Source organism: Hippocampus comes, unplaced genomic scaffold, assembly GCF_001891065.2.
Source record: "Hippocampus comes isolate QL1 unplaced genomic scaffold, H_comes_QL1_v1.1 scaffold85, whole genome shotgun sequence".
Classification (NCBI taxonomy): domain Eukaryota; kingdom Metazoa; phylum Chordata; class Actinopteri; order Syngnathiformes; family Syngnathidae; genus Hippocampus; species Hippocampus comes.
The window spans coordinates 5293006-5315295 of record NW_017805540.1 but is presented as its reverse complement, the minus strand read 5'-3'; the positions used below and the strand labels follow the sequence as shown (position 1 = coordinate 5315295).

General features: G+C 43.0%; 1 protein-coding gene across 1 annotated transcript in view; it reads left to right on the top strand.

Moving 5' to 3' along the window:
* The first annotated feature begins 7989 nt into the window (after positions 1–7989).
* The window catches only part of egfra (epidermal growth factor receptor a (erythroblastic leukemia viral (v-erb-b) oncogene homolog, avian)), a 48255-nt gene continuing 33954 nt past the window's right edge, over positions 7990–22290 (top strand). The window contains exon 1 of the mRNA XM_019879088.1: positions 7990–8468. Within this exon, the coding sequence (XP_019734647.1) occupies positions 8354–8468 (115 nt within the window). The 5' untranslated portion in view covers positions 7990–8353. The remainder of the gene's footprint in view (positions 8469–22290) is intronic.

The following is a 22290-nucleotide window of genomic DNA, read 5'->3' as shown; positions in this document are numbered from 1 at the left end:
TGTATTATCAATATTCATTATTCCAAACATGAGAAAGCATTCAGCAAACATCACTGGAATCGAGCAAAAGGACTCCAAATCCCAACGGCCAAACCCGGAAGTGAAGTGCCGGCATTATTGAGTCCAGCTGTAACGCAAATTACTTGCTTCAAACAAATATTCTAGTGCCACCGCACAAACGTGACGACTGTGCAAAAATAACTACATAAAAGACACCACTGTTACAGAAAGACTTTACACGCTATTTAAACTGCCGATCGCGAACGGAACAAACCGTGATTGAAACTAACTGTGATGCCGCTCTTTATACGTTGCGCTAATCATTACCTGTCAGTGGTAGACCTGCCCCTTTTAAAGCGCCAGCTTAACCCATCAATATGAGTTTCCCTGGATGGAATTTATTTGAATCCGTCGCGATTTTTGCGGTCCTCGGATCCACTTGATACCTGTGGACCAGGGATTTAAGGCTCTAATCCCTCATTGTGTCCAAAGACTGACAACCCGAGGCCAAGGACCAAGGACCGACCTTCGGTCCTCGAGCCGGCCTCGAGGCCAAGGACCGGCTCGAGGAACACATCACTGGAGTGTGAGCATGGATGGTTGTTCGTCTCTGGGTGCCCTTCGATTGGCTGGCAACCCGTTCAGGGTGTCCCCTGCCTACTGCCTGAAGACGGCTGGGATAGGCTCCAGCACCCCGCAACTCTTGTAAGGATAAAGCGGATCGGAAAATGGATGGACGAATGGATACATTCATTTACACACACACACACACACACACACACACACACACACACACACACATTATGATTGCAATCATCAAATTATTTCAACCATGATGTTAAGGATGAATGTACCTCAGATTCAAACTGTTCAGTCTAAAAAAAAAATTTGTAAAATGTGCCTCAAAAGCCCCAGCAATTAAATCTAGAATTTGGGGGCAAATGTGGCAAAAGCAAGGCAAGGCAGGGTGCATTAAATACACAAGATAATTCGATGTGCCAAACACAATTAAAAATATTGATTCTAAAAGCAGGGCGGCCCGGTAGTCCAGTGGTTAGCACGTCGACTTCACAGTGCAGAGGTACCGCGTTCAATTCCAGCTCCGGCCTCCCTGTGTGGAGTTTGCATTTTGTCCCCGGGCCTGCGTGGGTTTTCTCCGGGTACTCCGGTTTCCTCCCACGTTCCAAAAACATGCATGGCAGGCTGATTGAACACACTAAATTGTCCCTAGGTGTGAGTGTGAGTGCGCATGGTTGTTCGTCTCTGTGTGCCCTGCGATTGGCTGGCAACCGGTTCAGGGTTGTACCCCGCCTACTGCCCGAAGACGGCTGGGATAGGCTCCAGCACCCCGCGACCCTCGTGAGGATTGAGCGGTTCGGAAAATGGATGGATGGATTCTAAAAGCATTTACACAATAGGAATTAAAGACATTTCAAAATACTGTATAGTAAAGAAATAAAAAATACCGTTCCTTACAAAAATTACTTTAAAATTGTACAGAGCTAAACAAGTCTTTGGAAAATTGAATTTTAAAAGCCTTAATCATGTCTATGGGTGAAGTAAGAATAATTATATTGTGTTGTTTTTCCATGTTTAAAGATGTTTCGCAATAGCTCGCAATAGCTTTGTGCCGCAATGGCTCGCAATAGCTTTGTAGTCTTTGTATAAACAGCAATGTCATAGGATGTTTATGATGATGAGCAATGTCATTTGTTAAGAACAAAGATAGCGTGACGTCAGGCACGCTTAGACTATAAAAGGAGAACTTCGGATACTCTTAGTAGAGCCGAGAATTAGGAGAGTCAGTAGAGTCTAGGGTCCGGAGTTCGCAGAGTCCAGAGTCTGCTAAGGGTTGCGTACGGACGCCCAGCTGGTATTGAAGCTCGCTCTACCTGGGGTGTTATGGGTAAAGTAACAAGAATTTAAAAGAGTTTTATTTTACCCCAAACGCTATTGCAGGCCTCTTTGTTTTCAACAATAATTAATTGCACATAAAAAATTTTCTTGAGGATCAATAAATATATCACTAAAATGTATTATGTTCGATTTTGAGTCAGATTCTTGAAAAGGGTTTCCACTGAACAAAATGGAGTGTTTAATTTGTATTTTCATGTTAGGATGCAATTTGATCGAACATTAATTTATTAATTTGGAGGTTTATTATTTCGGGACATCCTAAAATTATTAACTGAGTGGAAACAACAACACGCTGTTGAATAGATATGAGCATACCACAGAAATCTCTCGATGTCATGCAAATGTTCCACGAGTAGTCGTGAACAGCATGTCCATCACCTACGCTGGTCACACAGCTACCTGGAGGCATATTTGCATTGGATTCAACGGTAGTTGTGATATGTTGTTGTTTCCAGTATTTGCAGCTGTGGGATCCATGAAATGAACTTTGAAATTAGGCCTAAGGCGTGCATCTGGAAGCACAACAGCCTGCAACTTGCAAAGTGGCCAAACGATGGCGGTGTTTCCTGGAGCATTCTGCCTGCAAGCCATTACCTGGCTGTGAACCCTTAAGGGCCCCAGAACGCACTGCAACCTGATCCCATTTTTATCGGAACGTTCTTAAACAGAGCAAAAGCAAGCTGGGTCGTTCCACACCAGAAGGATGGAGGGATGCTTTCACGGTCTGCTTGACCGTCCAACGTTTGATCGTCATTTCATATGGGTATTGAACATTGAGACAGGGAGAAGACAAGCCTTTTACTGGAAGCGTCTGGCACAAGTCTTAGGAACTCATAGGCTTCAAGTCCCCGACTGATGGTTGTTAGTGGTTGACTTTTGGGCAGCTTACTATGTTCATGTTAGTGTTCTCTTCTACTGACATGGTAGGCAAAGAATGTCTTCAATCCAATGAATTTTAGAGGATGCCCTTTAGGGCGGACCGGTGGTTAACTGGTTAGCGCCTCGGCCTTGCAGTGCAGAGGTGCAGGGTTCGATTCCGGCTATGGCCTTCCTGTGTGGAGTTTGCATGTTCTTCCGGTGCCTGTTTGGGTTATGTCCAGGTACTCCGGTTTCCAACCACATTCCGAAAACATGCATGGCAGGTTGATTGGGCACTCCAAATTGTCCCTAGGTGTGAGTGTGAGCGCGGATTGCTGTTCATCTATGTGTGCCCTGCGATTGGCTGGCAACCGGTTCAGTTGTCCCCCATCTACTGCCCAAAGATGGCTGAGATTGTCCCCAGCACGCCCCATGACCTTTGTGAGGATAAGTGGATCAGAAAATGGATGGATGGATGGATGGATGGATGCCCTTGACAAGTCAGTTGTTACGGATCAGATCACGTGCAGTAAAATATAAGTGTGCTGACTGAAATGAGTCCCTCAACCTAACCACCCATCCATTGTCTGACGAGGGTCATGGGTGTGCTGGTGCCTCTCCCAGCTGTCTTCGAACAACAGGCAGGGTACACCCTGAACTGGTTGCCAGGGCACACATAGACAAACAACAACCATCCACACTCGCAATCACACCTTGGGGCAATTTAGAGTGTTCTGTTCACCTACCATGCCTATTTTTGGAATGTGGGAGGAAACCGGAGTACCCGGAAAAAAACCACACAGGCAAACATGTAAACTCCACACAGGGAGGCTGGGGCCAGAATTGAACATCCTAACCAGGCGTCAACCGTGCCACCTTCCTCAACCTAATTGGTTTTTATTTTCTTCAACAGGAAACCCCTCTCCAACGTGTTTTCCAGGTTTACAATCCTGGTATTTAACAGATTTTTCTCTTTTGTCCATGTCATGTTTCGGTTTGTGACCAACAGGTGGCACTGTCGGGCTCTCCCTGCAGCTGCACACCTGTTGGTCGTTATGTCATTAGCTCTTTAAAAGGACTCCCGCCCGGCCACTCATTGTCGGGTCATTGTTGCTGTTTTGTTTGCTACTGTAATGTTTGTTCTCAGTCATGTTTCAGTCATGGTTAGTTTTTGCTTCAGTCATGGTTTTGTTTGCTACTTTGGATTCTTTTTGTTTTTCAGGACTTTGTTTGTTTAGGATTTAGTTTTCTCTGTGTTTTAATACAATCTTTAAAGAACACCTTTCTCCTCCCTCTTGCCTGCTTTTTAGGGTCCACCACCACCACGCAAAGTAACAGTCCAATTATGAATTTGTATAGTTATGTCTCCTTTTTGGTGTGATTTGACAATCAGCCAGTAGAAGGCGGCATGCTATGTCGTTCAACACTGTACTGTAATTTTGGGGGGGAACATGCCTCAAGGTCAAACAATTTTAGCCAAAACTTTGGTGGAAATCTTTGCAGGAAAGAGTCATACCACTTCCATTAACATTTTTGGAAATGTTGGCAAAATTAAAAAAAAAAAAAAAAAAAAAATTCAAAGAAAAGGGCAGAGCTCACCCCTCAAAAGTCAAACAATTTCACCCTCAGTTTTAGGAGAATTTTTGCCTCAAATGTGTGTGATACAACATGACGTACAGCCGAAACCTGTATTACTTAACAGTTGTGGTGCATGTTTTGAAACAGGATGTTGTAGGTTGAGGGGGTGAATGTGAAATTGTGTCGACGTCAATGCAGGCTCATTCATTCATAAACTCAGAGGTGTTGCTGTGTGTGGCTCACAGTTTCGCCATGACGATCTCATGCTCTGGCAAGTCCACAGCACAATGCCGGAAACGGTTAAAAATGGAGCCCAAACAGGGTGTGAGTATGGCTGTGCACGAATCGGTGGTGACTCGAATAGAGATTCGAACTGGCTGTTAAAAACGAACACCAATTTTTGTATTCCAGTGCAAATGAATCATAGAATACTGTCGCGTGGACGAGTGTCACAGGAATTTTTGAATGCGGATGCGTCCGACCTATGTATGGGAATGTTGAGCTGGCTAATGAGCACCAAATGCTCATAACCAATTCCATAACCAATTATTATGGAATGAGTCAGTAAAGCCTATCAAGACAATGTATTGACACCTTGGTCGTTACTTTGCTGTTCACTTCTGATTTTGATGAAATCCTAGCACGAAGGGAGTTTGCAAACATTGGACCGGAGAGATGAACCCTCACAGGTAAGTTTAGCGCTAGCGAGCTAGCTGGTATGACAGAACACAGATGGATTTAAAACCTGACCAATCGCGAACGAACACCATGGCTTGTGCTGCACTCCAGTGTACTGGAAGGTATTCTTCAGGTTCAAGTAAATTATTTTCAACTAAAAAGCGAAACCTTTCTGTAGGTTGACGTTGGCTGCGTTAGCGTGTCAGTGTACACTCCGCTGTTTTCAAAAAAGTGAAAATGAGGCTTGGTCATTGGATTTTTCAGTTTTTGGACTATGATGTGTTTTTAGACAAAAGTGCAATTAGTAACCAATCAGGGTTGATTTGGGACTCGCAGCTTTCAATAGTAAATGAAGAGCGAACGAGGATTTTGAATGCGAGGCTGAGCTTTAGGTGTGAGCATGTTTTCCTGGTGTTAAAAGTCAACAAAGTGTGTGTGTGTGTGTGTGTGTGTGTGTGTGTGTGTGTGTGTGTGTACTCGTAATTAAAACCCATCATTGCTTTTCAAATATTTGCCGAGAGCAGTAGCTGGAGAGTCATTTCCTTAAGGGAGGCAGATGGTGAAATACACATGGTCTTCTCCAATTCAACTTAATTAATTGCTACTTGACAGTTTGTTCTCTCGCGCTCCAGGCACTTTTTAAGCCTGAAAAACAGATTTAACAACCATTCTTAAATCTTTCGAGGTTTCCTAAAAATAAAATGTTCATGTTGTAGAAGTTCATGTTTGACAAATGACAGCTTTTTAATCAATCCAAGACCAAAAATGTAATTTGGACAGTAGAACTACAATGATGCACTAAAAAAATAGAAATATGCGAAGGAAAGAACGGTGAGCTCGTGGTTAGCATGTCTGCCTCACAGCTACAAAGGCTCTGGATTGGAATCTCCACCTTGCTGTGTGGAATTTAAATGATCTCCCAATGCTTCCATCGAACCCAAGCTTCCTCCTTCCGATATGACCCAAAACAGGTTCATTGAAGATTGTTCAGACATACAGATGAGAGTGAATGCTTGTTTGTATATACACTGTAGTACACTCCGATTATGGCAACGATTCATGAACATTTAAAGATGCAAAATAAAAAGCCTAAACAAAACCAAAGAATAATAAAGTACTGTCTGTATATCGGCATTGTTTCATGGTAGATAAGCCATATTTGCAATAAACCTAAGTGTATAGAGCACAAGTACAATAGAGTGTTGTTGCTCTACTGAGTGACAACATTTGTCAATTAACAGTTTCATGAACACTTTATCTCTTGGGGGGGGGGTACCACTGGGCCTCATTAACCCCCCCAAATCTTTGTTGTATTTAGAGAAGATAACATTTTTGGCAAATGTTGACACTTCAAATACTGTTACAAACAAAACACAGTTTAAAACTTTCATGGTGATTCGATAACCAATGTATCCCAAATCACTGTATGGGCCCAATAAGCGTAGGTGTCCGTATTTTTCCATGCAACACTTCCATAAGTACTTATGATGTTGCAAACCCATCTGGACCCTTTCATTCGGAACAGACATGTAAAGATTCCACACCCCACAGCCACTCACCCTGCACTCACACACACTGTATACTTGAGCTTGTGTAAGCACCTTCTGTTGATGTGCACGCCCGCACGCACGCACGCACGCACTCACACACACACACACACACACACACACACTTACATAACTTTTCACCTAATTAGGCAATAACATTCTGTAAGAGACATGTTACTTGAAATGTATTGATAAAAGTATTGGGCCACCTCGAAGTAAATTGTGTATTTGAACTCCTAGTATTTAGTGTGTGTATGGACCTTCTTAGGCGGCATGGTGGCCGACACAGAGGTGTAGGGTTCGATTCCAGATCTGGCCTTCCTGTGTGGAGTTTACATGTTTCCCCTGTGGCTGTGTGGGTTTTCTCCTGGGACTCCGGTTTCCTCCCACATTCCCAAAAAATGTATGGTAGCATCTATATTGTCCCTGGATGTGATTGTGAGCACGAATGCTTGTTTGTCTAAACGTGCCCTGCGAATAGCTGGCAACCAGTTCAGGGTGTACCCCGCCTTCTGCCCAAAGACAGCTGGGATAGACGCTCCAGCACGCCCGCGGCCCTTGTGAGGATAAGAAGGCTTTAGAAAATGGATGGCTGGATGGACGGCCATTCTTTTGCTGTTTCACTGTTGAACAAAAAAAAGGCAAATTCCTCTTCCAAACAAATCCAGGCCACTTCTGATAATATTATGACTTTATTTTGGACGACATTAATTTTCTCAAGATTATGACTTTTCATCCTGACATGGTTGTTCTTGTAAATATTATACTGTACCTTTTTCCCCCCAAAATGTGTATGTGTCATTAAGAGACACATTTTTACACTGCATTGACACACAGTTTTGTTGAATTTGCGTGTTGGATAATGAGGAGGTATTGGGGAAAAAAATCTCCACTGTAAGAGCCAAGGGTATAATTAACTAATTCGAATGAAATTTAAAGTGACTACAATTAAAATTGCTAAATATTTTTATTCATGAAAAAAAACAAAAACGAATGTCGAAAGTTAACTGAAACTATAGCTTACATTTCTAAAAGTAACGAAAACTAACTACAACTATAGTGAAAATGTCCTTCCTTTTCGTCTTTATCAATTACTGTCTTACATGAGCCTTCGGGATTCATTTTAAATTGATTTATTTCGGTATTGCTGTATGCCTGTACAGAAGAAGGAAGGCCAAACAGTCGTTTGAGAATTGTAGTTTGGTTTATTACGCAATAATTTATGGTATATACTTTAACTTTCACCCAACAAATGCTGAAAAAAAATATTTTTAATAAAAGAACTATAACTTTAACGAAGCATTGTCGGAAAAAAGGGAAACTAATAAAAACGAACAAACTTGCTCGAAAAACTCATTAAAACGCAGTGAATTAAAAAAAATGTCAAAACGAAATAAAACCTGACTAGAAGGAATACAATCCCAAACTATTACATAGATATATACCCGAGGCGTTGAAAGTGAGAATCCCCGGTGTGTGAACCGAATGAAGAATCCAGCGAGAAGCGGAGGGACGGAGAGGCGGGAGAGACGCAGCGCGTGTGCGCGCGCGTACCTGCGGCTCGCTTGACCCTGCCTCTTGTGACGTCATCGCGAATCGTCCTCCTCTGGCGGCCGAAGTACTTGGAGGGTGTTTCAGAAGGAGGAGCTGTCAAAGTTGTCGGACAGTCTCCTGCCGCGGAAAAAAGGAAACAAGGAGAAAGAAAAGCAAGCAGCACGTCTGCATTGGACGTGGGGTACGGTGGACCTACTTCGAGCATTGATTGTGTTCGGAACATGGCTTGGCACCTTCGAGGTCGCAGCGTCGAAAGGAAGATGACTCGCCGCCTTCTGGAGTGGCTCACCGTCACCTCGCTGCTGTGCTCCTCCTCTCTTGTGGCCGAAAAGAAAGGTATGTCTGCGGGGAACGAAGGGGGAGGGGGCTGGCTGGCTGGCTGGTTTGCTGGGAAACTGCAGCCTGAGAAAGTCCACGTTCGTGGCGGTGGGGAAAAGTTTCTCACCGCTCAGCCTCGCAGCTGAGGTTGAGGCTCGGTTCCGGTAAAGCTTGAATGAGCGTCCCTCCTGGCGGCCGACGTCGGTTAAACATCTGGCCCGATTTGGACCAAATGCATTTTTTTGTCACATTCTAACGGCAAGGGAGCATTGTGCAATTGTGTCTTGTTTTAATTTGGGTATCTTCGGAATCTGTTCTGCCGCGTACAATCAGTGCACCTTTTGACACATGAGAATCCAGTATTTCATTTTTCACTTATGCTCTTACCGATGCAATATGATAAGGTTCAATGCAGTAGATGTAAAAAAAAGAACAAAGTCTCCATTTGCAGTGGGGCTGAACAATTAATCCAATTCCAATCGACATCACAATGTAGTCAAATGTCATTTTCATGCTGCAAAGGCTCCAATTTGGAAAAAAAGCCCCGGCTTCATTTCAGTTTATTGGTAGGCTTTATTATTTTATGTATGTACAGTACATTGTAGCCATTTATTTATATAGTGACTCGATTCGTTCAGGCCTTTAGAACAAATGTTTCCACGATTATTTTACAAAACATGAAAACATTGAAGTGATAAATCCACAGACCTGTGTGCATTATTGCTGTAGTCTGATTTATCTTGACGTCACACTTGTTTGGTAGAATTTTGTACATTTTTTGTATTGAATGCTTAAAAGTCAAAGGATCAAGTTCAGATCTCTCTCATATGTATTCAAGGTGCATTTGCCGTGATTTTAGTGTAAGCCTAACCTACAAGACAAAAACATTTTTGTGTAATACACCTGATGTTGTTGATTGTGCTACACATCAGGCTGCATGATGTTGGAAAAACACATGATATGGGTTTTGAAAATTATTATAGCAATATTATTGCAATATTTAGTGCGTACCGAAAGAAACAATATTTTTCCTATATCAAGAAATACAGTTTTCCTTTCTGCAAAATAAGCAAGCTCAGTGTATTCTTAGCTAAATAATTGTAATGCCTATAGATACTGTTCACCGAATGTTTGGCAATCTCCATTTAAAAGTTTGCATCTGACTAGATTAAAAACCTACTTTTCCTTATGAAACTCATTTCCCGCCTTTGCGATATGCATATTGCACGGGCCCCTATCGCAATGATGATGTCCCAGTGGCGCTCTGTTTTTAGCACGTGTTGGTGAAGATGGATAGAAAAGACGCGGAAAGATTCAAAATGATTGAAAACTGCAGAATGAATAGAACATGATGACACAGAAGAACTTGTGCCAAGAAGAAGAGCGGTGACTGTTGTTTGGAGGATTGTTTGGGTTTTTAAAAAACCTCAGCCAATCAAATTATCATTTTACACAAGTGTTGCCGGACTTAACTTGTCGCCTGAGGCAGCAACACAAGCTGTTTGCACCACATCCTTAGCAGCAAGTATAGAATATCATAAACATATGAAGCTGAGCTCAGCATGTTGGCCTTACATCGGGAAAGCAAAATAAAATTAGAGCCAACTATCACTTCAGGAAGTGTTTGCTAGAAGGACTTCCTACAACAGAAAAGGCCAACGTTGTATCAAGACTGCAAATGCTTTCCCGACCCACCTGGCAGAAGACATGGTTCTGCTTAAGGAAAAGAAAAAAAAGTAGTTGATCAAGACGGTGGATTGCAGGTATGACATAGCCAAGCAGAATGTGCTTTTACCAGCTTGGGTGGCTTCTTTCAGTGCTATACCTTTGAAGAAAGTACCAAGTATTGCACGTTACCTCATTTTATTTGTTTGCATGTGTATATAGACCTGAAAGCTATGTAAATTGTCATTTTACATTGACTTGAATACATGTGTCATGGACCACGGCTTTCACGAATGCAATTGACAGGATATACGTGTACAGCTTTTTATATGATATGGAAGTTGCCTTTGTTTGCTCTTCACTTGTGAATTTACCATCCAAGCCCATAATAATGCAAATTGTCTCTTCACTACGCACAAGTTCCACTCCTCGCGATTGTAAAACACGCCACTCCAAGTTGGTCTACTGCAGTGATTCCTCTCTCAACCAGTAGGAAATATTCTACAAAAACAAAACACAGCAACAAAAAACATTAAATGCGGTGGAAATATTTTGAAAATTACAATGTAGATTTTTGATCAGCACTGTGATTCCCGATGTTCCTTGTGTTGTCCTGTGACTATAGAAAAAAACTTTAATGAGTGTGAACCAAAAAAAAAATCAATTTCTGAGAATCATGACAGTCACTAGTTGGAATAATATCAGGTCTTTTTTTTTTCCAAGGAGAGATTTATCTTCATTGGGTGACTCAGAGGCTTGGAAAGGCCAGATGTCAGTTGAGAAAGTGACCAGGAGTGTTCCCGTACTTCCTATTAGTATGAATCATCCAGTGCTTGTTCTGTCCTCCTATGTGCACAGCGTGCTGCACAAATACAACATGCTCGGTAGCCAACAAGGACAGCGCTCCTAAATATAGCCGCACTTCGAAACAAAAAAAACTGGGCAGCACTGTTTGAGAACAGAGAAGCACAATCGAGCCTAATTTCCATTTGTCAAGAGATGCCAGTTCCTGCTAACGCCGAGCGCATGTGTTAATGTGCTTTGTCAAGGTTTCCCCCAAAGACGTCAAATGTCAGACTCAAACGTTTTGGGCATCTCAATTGCGCCTCCTGCTGAACTAGAAGCAAGACTTTGTGGGGACCGTTTGGGGAAAGGCCTTTTTCTTCTTCCCAAGCATGGTCAGGAAAGGCTCGCTTGCATGAGTTTGGAGTGCAAAAACTCTTCTTTTGCTCTCAGCCCGAGTCAAAGCGGCCATTAACTGTTTCATGTCTCCGTGTGAGCCGTAGTCGCACTTGCTGGAATGGAATCAAGACTTTGTGGAAACAGTTTGGAAAAAAGACTTTTTTTCTCTCCCCACAGCATGCTGCACAAAATCATGCTTGACTTTGGTGTGATCGAACTGGAGAGCCGTGCTTTTGAAGCCCATCAGTCTCTCCTCATGAATGAATTTATATGGACCGCCATCATTTGTGCTAAGACTGTTGGCGACCCGCAACCCCACCGCGGGTGGTAACTGCGGCGGTCATTTCCCCAAATGATGGGCCAGGCTAGGCGGTCACCGTGATAAAAAAAAACTTTTTTTTTTATGGTCTCTCCGAAGTGCCCAGAGTTTGACTGAGCGGTATGCGGGATAATCTGTCAAAAATGAATCTAATCTGACTGCGTGTTAGTGGCAAAATCCTTAATCCCAAAAGGCGCGATTCCCAGGTCATCTTTAGCACATGGTAACAAACTCATTTCATTGAACTGTTTTTCATTGTTTTTGGGCATTCTCCTGTTTTTGCAAATACAAATGCTGGTGCGGTATTTCTTTCCTCAGTTGCAGATGGAAGGAGATGTCTCATCGGCGGGGGGGACCTTGATTTTGAGACAGTTTGGAATACGTGTATCAGTCAATTACAATTTGCGTCAAGTAAAGCTTGCATTCAAAACAAAAAAGGCAAGAAATTAGAGATTGCGTAAAAACAAATCTGTTAACTCCGTTCGCTGATGTGTGACAATCTATGAAAATGCTAATCGTCGTCTATGCGCAATGTACGAATCATCTTGAATACTGGACAAGGATCTCGTGTCAAACGCCGAGCAGGCAACTCCCTTGCCGAATAACTTAACAATCTTTTCGCTCAGACTGTTTTGTGTTTCAGGCGGTACTGCTATTTTGTTTAGCGACAGAGTTTAAATGGATTCAGCAGTTCATATCTTAAGCAATAGCATCTACTGAACCAAGATAGTTACAGTTCCCACCTTTTTTTTTTTCCTGACGGGAAAACAGAAGGCAAGGCAAGTTAATATTTATAGCACACCTCCGGCACAAGACAACTCAAAGTGCTTTCCAGAAAACAAGAGCATGACAGAAAGACAAATAAAACATTATTAAGAAATTGATTTAAAAAAGCAAGCAAGAGTTTAGATGAGTTAAAAGGTACCGTGCAGATTTCATGCATAGGGGCATGGGGAACTAAATCTCGATTTGAAAGTGTCTGCGTGTGGTTAAAATTTAATCTCCACTGGCAGTTTATTTCCTTTTTTTTTTTTCTTTATAATTTTTTTTTTTTTGCAGAATAACAGCTAAATGCTGCCTCAACACATTTAGTCTGGACCCTGAGTTGTTGGATCTGAGAGTTCTTCTAGGGTTGTATTCTCCGAGATGTGTTCTGTGCTCAACCCATTTTTGTGAACGATCTGTCGGTTTTGAAAATATATTCTGTGACTGACTGAAAACCAATATGGAGACCATAAAACTGCTGTGATGTGCTCAGATCTCGTAGTCCTGTTTAAGACGCGAGCAGCAGCGTTCTGGATGAGCTGCCACTGTTTCATGCTCTTTGTTTCCAAAGTTGGGCAGTAGCGTTCACGTTCTCCAGGAAGTCGGTCGTTTTAGTTGGGGGCGAACTTTTTTGGGTCATTTTGCGTTGTTCCAGGAACCACGGACAGATTTTGTCCAATTGCTCCCAAAGTCCATATCATCGCTGCCCTGTGAGAAACACAAATGTCTGTTGTTGTCCCTTTTTTTTTTGTTTTGTTTTTGTTTGCTTTTTCACATTCATTCATTGGACGTCCAAAACGCAGACACCCCATGAATGTAAACGTTTTAAAAAGAACAAAAATGGACATACCTGTATGTGTTTTTCACAGGGCAGCTACGATAGACTAGACTCGACGGGCTGTATAAAATTTTTGTTTCAATCTTCGCGCCTGCGCGCAACATTGCGGCGAAGCTCGTTGATCATTTGAAGATAGAAGATGAAAAGGGCAGGTTCGGCATCGTCCCTCTGGAAATTGAGCAGACGTTTTTCATGACAAAAGTTCAACCTGCAGCCAGCACACTTGGGAGACGCCCCCCAATAGCTATTCCTCGTCACTCACAAATCTCTCCAGGATGAAAAACCGGGCCTTTGCTGATCATTAAAGCAATCTCTGCGGGAAAAGATGGATGCGCGCAGTGAACTAAAAGTGATCCCGTGTCATCGGAGAAGCTGGCGCCTGTCCTGATGAACTTGCCAGACGCCCGTTATGCTGCAGACGTCGAAAATGTGCCTTTGCGTTTTGGGGAGTTGCAAGTTGAATGATCATTTTTCACTGCCACCCCCTCTCAACTTTAGAAACATTAGAGAGTCTCTAGTTGAGGTGAACGATTCTGGTGTCAACCTGGGACAATAGCAGCTCTGTCCTTAGCAGCTCTGGGTGCTATCTGAAACCCGTCTACTGCAGCCATGTACTGGTTGTCATTGAAAGGAAAGAAAAACAGTTACTTTTTTTAATCTCATTTCATTTCAGCACACACCTGCCACCATTTAGACTGCTTCCGATGAACCCCAAATTAAGCTCATATGCTCTAGTAGGCCTTTTCTGATGGTTTTCCCCTGATTCGGTTTTGCTGACGCTGACTGTTTTTTTTTTCTTAACTTGAAGGAAAAACAGCCCCAAAGCATCATGCTGCCATCATCAGTATTGTTGTGTCCGTGTCTGGGTAATGTCAATCTTGTGGAATATTTTCACCACTTGATGATGAGTATCATCACTCTGTTCCACGATGGATTTATTGTATTGCCTTGGAAATTATTTGTACCCTTCTCCTGACTTGATATGATTGAACAATTTGGGTGTGTAGACTTTTCACCTGCACTCTATTTTTTTATCCTGATGGCAATAGTGAGCCTCCTGTTTTCGGAAAGCGTTTATTTGGCTTCATCAATTGGGCCACTTGGGGCTATTTTAGGGACAGAAATCTAGTTTGTAGATAGCAATGTGTTGTTTGCATAGATAAAGCACTTGCGCTCTGTTACAGTTGAGCCGCGCGGTGCAAACACACCACAAAAACACAGACACTCATTAATTGGTGTATACATGCAATAAGTCGTGGTTACTCATTGAACAGGTTGGTGTCTTTTATTTGTACAGGGTAGGTAGAAAACCACCTGCTTAATTTTATGGCGTTTCCATGATTCACAGCATTGGTCCTAGTGGAAAGCAAGAGTTTCAAAGTGGGGAAAAAAAAGCTGGTTATCTTTGGATCTCATCAGGTGTAGCGTGGCACTAAAAAAAGAAGGGGAAAAAGAAAGCAGAATAAGGCCTCTGATGTTTCCCTCTCACAATACATCTTTAGGCTTGGCTAGAATTGAGACGTATTCACTTCTTTCTTTTCTATCTTGCCTGTTATGAAATGATACCAACTCAGGCCACGTCAATTTGCCAGGTTGCCCCCCCACCCCCCACCCCTCGCTGCATATCAAATGTAACCTCGATGCTTCAAGAAATGGAAGCCTCAAGGTGTTCAACTGGAGTCCACCATGGCTATTTGTGTGCGCCACTGCTTGGGCGACTGCTTCCTCGTCAGGGCAATCTGCGATCGTATCTCTTTACGACTGCCGGTCCTGGGGAGGGATCTCCCACGGTGAGGACAACAATGGCAGAGCAAATAAGTCAGCAGCTTTTTCAAGCACCTGATCTCCGCAACACCACCATTCTTCTTGTGTGGCCCTCACTTTTGGAAACGGAACGCTCGGACTCACGCCGTGAGTTTCTGCCTGAATTCTGAATTCTTTGGTTGGATGAAATGTAGGTCTTGATTCTTCATCCCCAGGGCGGTTCGACCATCTTGGCTTCACTCTCTCGCTTGAAGTCACATTTTTACACTGTCCTGTAAGCTTCAGGATGACTTGACTCGACAGCCGTGGTGGATGTGTCAACATCGAAGTGCCGTCCATTTCAAATCCTTCATGATGCTGTGCCTGATCGGACCTGTCTTGGTTTATTCGCTAGACCGCCTTTGAAAACCTGTACTATCCCCCTGACAACAACCCCCTCCCATCCTCCAATTCCCACCACCACTTGTTTTCTTAGTGCATTACACGGTACATTACAAGGGTGTGTTGAGATATCACTCAAGATTTCCTTGTTTTCACTTCTGTTGAATAAGTGGCTGCATAGTTTCTGATGTGCGATTTATTAGAAGGGATTTTTTTTTTTTTATACGGAAAATGTACTTTGTAATTGTTTTTGATACAACTTGATGGGACTCTGGAGTGCCTGCCCACTCATCAAGGGTGAAATGAACACAAAAGACATATACACTTTTTCCTATCTGCCCACTTCAGAGATGTTACTTATGGTAACAGCATGGCAAATTTGCATAATAACCCCGCCAGAAGTGGGGGTTGAATGAAGGGGTGGACAGCCTGCTACAATAATGTCACAGACCTGTGGAATGTTTTAAATTGTGAGGAAAATGCATCTTATGTCTCATTTAGGTATGTGCATTCATAGAGCTCCCAATTGGGCAAATTACATTGACAGTCGTGTAGAATTCATTCATTCACTGTGCTCCTGTTTCTCATTGCCTCCACCTCCTGTCGCTTCCTTGGACAAGGACTGGCATTGACAACATGCAGTCAAAGCGTTGGTTCTCGACTTACACTTACTTTTCTTGTTTGGCTTGGCATCCAAACTGGACTTGTGAGAATGAGCAAAAATGTCCTCCAATGCGCAGCCGAAAGGCGTCCCTGCAGAGCGCAGACATCCCCCCCCAACCCCCACCTTGAGACGGAGACAAAAGGTTTATTCAGGACTTTGTTTCCTTTTTGACACAGACTTATCTGTCTTGTGCGTGACCTTAACTTGCCATGTAGACATGACTTTACAACCCGCCGTCAATACATACAGAGGAGAAAGGCATCCCAGTTTAGTTGACGGCTTTCATGCCGTCAAAGGGCTGTCAAAGGCCTTTTTGTGCTTTTTTTAGTGCTTCTTCCAACGGTCGCACATGAATGCTGCGAATGGTCACTAGGGTCATTTTAAACGACGACGATAGTATTATACGCCGTGGATCCTCTGAAGCGTACCTTATCAGATGCCGATTCAGCGAGAAATGATTGGCTCTGCACATGCGTTTTGTTTTTTCTTTGGCTTTTTTGCTGACACTTAACTCCAAAGCCCCAAAAGGTTTCGATACATTTGAGCATCACGGTACACATTTGATAAGAGTTGAGATGTTTAACACTGGTTCAGTTGACATGACCTTGAACAATGTTAAATCATGTGTTTTCTAGTTTCAACGTCTTACTCTCAACAGCGGTAAACTTGCTTCTTGACGCTTGAATGGCAGTAAAGACTTTAATCCCTTTTCTCTTGTCCTGTTACAAAGGCTTGGTCTTAGAAGAGATTCTTTCCATTCATTCCAACAGGAAAACAAACAGCTCGGTTGACCAGCATCCCGGCTTCACCGTACTTTGTCGTGTTAGCATGCGTGAGCAGGTGCTGTAGATGGGAATGCGATCACTCTGGCCCGTCGCATGAATCCAGTTCTTGTGTACGGAACGATGTAACCAGGTGCTGAAAGATTTGTTCACATGATCACATCATACTCTTTGTTGTAGTGGCGAGTGACGTCAGGGTTTTTGTTGAAGCACATCCCAAAATGTGGTCCTTGGAGTTGAGGTTTGATGTCTGTGAATGCCATCTCTCCCTTTCTAGCTGAGGCAATAAGCAGCCGTATAATCCTTGCAGCAGGTTGTGTAGGAGACCCGAAGGTACTGAGCTCATTGTCACTTTGATAAGCTGGTGGTAAAGGGGGGCAGGGGGCATAAAGTTTATGATGAAATCTGGCATGTGGTCAGCAATAAAAATCAGCTTATCAGTGGTGGTTAGTTGATACTAAAAAGAAAGTTCCCCACCACAGCAAGACAATAGCCCCCTGTGTTCTTGGAAGGGCTTTGGAAAATACTTCATTAGATAGTTTGGCTCACGCCTAAAGCTTTGTTTCCGACATGATACAAAAATACACCAGCAAATTATCTTGTCATGCACTTGTAAAGTGTAATTTCTTGAGCTGTGAATTGCAATGATAGGGGCTGCCGGCAGTATAATTTGACTGGGTGTTGCGGGGGAAGAAAACAAGATGTCATCCCGTCTCTCGCAGTGGTTCCGGCACATTATGAGCTCGGTGTTTCATCATCAGTGTAACATGTCTTTTTTTGCTGTTTTTTTTTTTTTTTTAATCCTGCTATTTAAAGATGGGCTGATGGAAAATGTCACTTCATATTTGGAGAGATCCATCAACTCCCACAGTGCTAAAACGTATTGTGCTGCAATGTCTCGAAGTTGTAGCTTTCCTATTTGTCTTGTAGGCTTAAACACCAATGCTTCATTGCACTCAGTTAATTTCCTTGTGGTGCAACCTCTCCATTACCAGAAGATTTCATGATTAAATCCGAAGGCCTGCATGGGGGGGGGAGGAAAAAAGTCCTTGCGGTGTTACGTTCCATAAAAATAGGTTACGCTAACTCTCGCATGACATAATATGCACATGGTCTGCCTTTGTCTTACGACTGCTTGACACTTAAAGGACAAAAAAAAAAAAAAAACACTCCGGAGAATGAGCAATGTTGCTACTCTGCCTTTAATGTCCACAATAAACCACTTTATGCTGAACGCTTTGTGGTAAGGGAAAGACTGTTCCCCGTGGTGCAAATACCCTCGAGTGCATAGCTGGAGCGGTGCCAGGCGGGAGGGATTAGTCCTCTTGACCCGGAGTGTTTCCACTCCATCAACAATCCCCAACTGAGTTGATTGGCTGGTTGAAAAAAAAAAAAAATTCTCCTTGTGAGGTGTCCAGCTAAATCTCAGTAATCGGGTGGCCAGGCAATTTTCACAAGATTAAAAAAAATAAATAAATAAAAATAAAAAATTGGGTTATTGGGTCAATAGACCTGCAAACAACCCACTAAACTAGAGTTAATTTATTCTTTGATCCGATTTCTGCATGATTTGTTAGAACTGCGTGGGTGTTTTTATCAGCAGATGACGGCAACTAGAATTGCACTCAGTTGAGTACAGACCTGTGCCAAGTCAAAACATTCCTGGCCGAAACTGTTGCCGTTGGGAATGTCGGTGCGTTAACTGAAACACAATGCCACACGTAGCATGCTTTCTATTTGACCAAACTACCTGGTTGGTCACTGCACCACTGAGCCCCAATGCAAGTGGCCTGCAGCATCGAAACAATCAAATAGACGCCTTGATCGGCACTGAAATCTCATAGGTTCTTGCTTGGCCCAAGTACCAACCCTCTGCTAAGTTTTATTGAAAAGAAGTCAGAATAAATTCTTTTTTTGCCCGTGTTCGACACAGTAAAAAAGTCATCTATGTTTATTTGCAATTTATATAAGGCTTAGGTAGTCGCCGGATGACCACTGGGAGCAAACTGGGAGGCGCCCACGTAACCATGAGCGAGATGTCGACCACAGAAGAATCTTCAAAATACCTTTGAAGAGAAACAGTACTATTGTGGATATTGAATGGTAAAGCAATGGCTGATTTGGTGGTTTTTGCGTCAGGTGCATTTGTGTTCAAGGCTCATTATTCCACAAGTACATTGTTATTTTACCTTGTACGTAGTTACTCGAGGTGGCTGTGGAAGCCAAATTTTATGTGAGAGAAGACTACTGCAAAAAAGCAAAATAAAGACCATTTCATATAATAAGATGGGCTAAGGCAATTTACAGCAGCAGGGTATGCTAATGCCAGCATGTTTGGCTAGCGGGCGTTTTAGTTTCTGCCCGCTTCGAACTCCAGCTCACGAGGTACTTGAAAAAATACCGTGTAGTATCTAGTAAAGTTTCAAAAAGGGTTTTAAATCTCTGCTGAGAATTGCAGCAGCGACAATATGGTGATAGAATTTATTGGCCGAGTGCCGACCATAGGAAAAGACAGTGACTATAACATGACGTAGGTTGAAACTTGTCTGCTACGTGTGATGACTGATGTGAAGCAGTGGAGCAAAAGCCCCTCAGTGTGTTCCTGCCTGAAACAACAGCCATCATCAGTCATCCCGTTTTGTTTTGGGGGGGCTTTGTCAACCGTGATTGTTTTGAGGCGTGGGGCGAGGCTAACACCCCACCTCTCATAACAATGGATGAAAGAAGCTGAGGCATGCATTGCCTGCAGTGTGTTGGGCAAGTTGTTACCAGAGCATAATATCCTGTATGATAGTTGAATTGTTGATGTAAAATTATGGTCTAAATTGTGTTAAATTCTCCACTTCTGCACTCCCAACATAGACTTTTTAGCAAACTAAATGATGACTGACACTACAGTAATGATGGCAGGAAGGCGGGACTTTGCCTTACTATGGCCGATATTATTATTTTTATTATTAGTAGTACTGTGGAACTTCGAGTTACCAGTTAAATTAGTTCAGTGATTCTGTTTTTAACCTGAAAAATTCATAAATCCAGGTAATGTTTCCCATTGAAATTAATCCATTCTTAATCTGGTATACCTACTTTTTTTCTTTTTAACCAGTGTGTGGTTAAGAATCAACGTAATTGAATGCAGAAATTAAGTGAAAGGATAATATTAGAAGCTATTACAACTCTAGAGCTATTTATTGCTCATTAACTTTAACTAAGGAGGGGAACTACAGCTCTTCTTCCATGATAACATGGGAAAATTCTTGTTCTCTCTTTTTTTTTTTTTCCCCCTTTCTAATTCATTGGTTGATTTTGGCATACTAATCCAGGGAAATTTGTCCCTTTCTGTCCAAAAACATTCATAAAGTGGAACGGCACATTGTCATTTAAAAGATGAATTGCTTTTGGTCATTTTTGCAACTTTTTGATCGCCTTGCTCACACTGTCACCAACAAGCGCTTTCTTTTTCCACAAGGCAGTTTTTCTTTGGCGTGTACTCACAAAATATTTTTATTGACTCAACCCAGTCCAACTCTGTTTTTATTTGTGGAAATTATCGTCCTCCCTCTAAAGAAACTTGAAATAAAGTTTCTCTGATGATCAAAATAGCCATTGATTGGTTAACCAGAGTTTAACCAGAACTATTGCAAGAGCTCATTTCCTCTTCCATAATAACTCTTTGCGTTGCTTTTCTACATCGCCAGACGTTCGAACATGTTGCTGCCAGAGTCCCGACTACAAATCGCGGAAGAGGTCAGATGTCTTGTCACCACACGAAGCAGCGATGACTATAAATGCTTTACTTTTCCAACACGCAGCACTGATTGCCAATCCTCTGTTGCTCTTCTTCACACGGCTCTGGTGTAAGACAGTTGATTTTAACAGAGAGCACCCCCGCCCCCCCCAGCCCCCAAGTCTTGGCAGGGGCATGCCACTGCATGACAAACATATCAGCTTGATGTGTCATGAGGAGGCCGCTTGCTCCAAACTCTCTTCTTTGCTTGCTTGCGCAAATGAAATTGGTCACAGTTTTGGTGAGAACAAAAGCTGTCTTGAACAGGAAAGAAAAGATAGTCGTTCCTCGGGTGTTGTGAGCAATTCTCGCAGAAGCATCGACTCAATTTAATGGGCCACTGCTGTGTAAAGTAGAGGTCGAGATGGTGAGTAAGGGCTGAGTAAAGCTCGCTCTCTCCAACCTTCCCGGGGGCTTTTTGCGGAATATTCCTTTTATGGGGCCTCTTGTGACGAGGATGAGTCGCCGAAGCACCGGCTGAGCTGTCGGCACAAATGAGCCTGTCAGCGCTCGCTTCTAAAAATAAGAAAGCTCTTCAAGTGGAAAAGGCTGATTATCGCTTTTTGGTTAGCTGGAGTTGAGGAGTTATCTGTCGCTCCTGTTGTGTTGATGCGCTCCAACCTGGGCCTCAGACCAGGAATGCTTAAAGCAAACCAACAGGGGATTCCCAAATCACAGCTGGCGAAATCGCGTGTGTGAAACATACGCGTCCCACTTTTGCCCGTGGTAGTTGTTTTTCCTCCCCTGCTCATGCCTCTGTGACAGTTTGAGGGAGTTTTTTTTTTTTTTTTAGGGAGGAGGCGGGAGGGTCGAGGAGTGAGTTAGCAGGAGCGTGCTGGCCGCCCACTCCCTGTGCCGGCCTTCCTCTCTTGCTTCCTGTGGGAACGAAGAGGAGTATGGCGTATGGCTTTAACAGGGAAAGGTGGATGGGGTGGGGGTGGGGGGGTTCTTGGCCGGGAGAATGTGTGCTGGATGTTGGGAAGGAAGCGGGCTGTTTTCAAAAGAGAATGCTGGGTGCATTATTGGAATTTTAAATTGGGGCGGGGGGGCATTGTGTGAGTTTTGAATAGCAAAGGAGTGAGATTGTTTGTGGGGCTAATGGACTTTGGGGAGATTTATCTGACTGATGACATACTACACTGAGGAGTTGGGCCCAGCTGTGTATACATCATATAAGTAAATGAACTTGGGGGCCGAGCACACTCACAATAAGGTGGATTTGTCCCCCGCTGTCATTGAAGCAGAGAATCCCTGGTTACACATTGTGTGTTGATAATTCACCCCAGCAGCTCAAATGATAACCAACAAAAGAGCATCCAGTGAGTCAATAACTGTGGAATTAATCATTGAAAACGAAACATTTCTGCCTCGCTCACTTGCCTTGTTTTTCGGAACATTGAGTGGTTGCGAGAACTCCTGTAGGACATATCTGGCTCTTCAGCTGCTAACTGCTCTTCCAGTCAATATTTTGGCGTCTTTGCTGTCACAGTCGGCTTGGTTTTACAGTTTTGTTTTTGTTGATGCATTGAATAATGAAGGGAAAGGTTCTCCAGAGTGAGGGGCCCCAATTCAACTTGATGGCATTTAGCATAATTCATGTCATAGATGAGAAAATTAATCCTGTAGTTTAAATGAAAAAAAATATCTGCTATTTGTAAATCCAATACAAACTGTATCTAAAGGCTGTGGAACT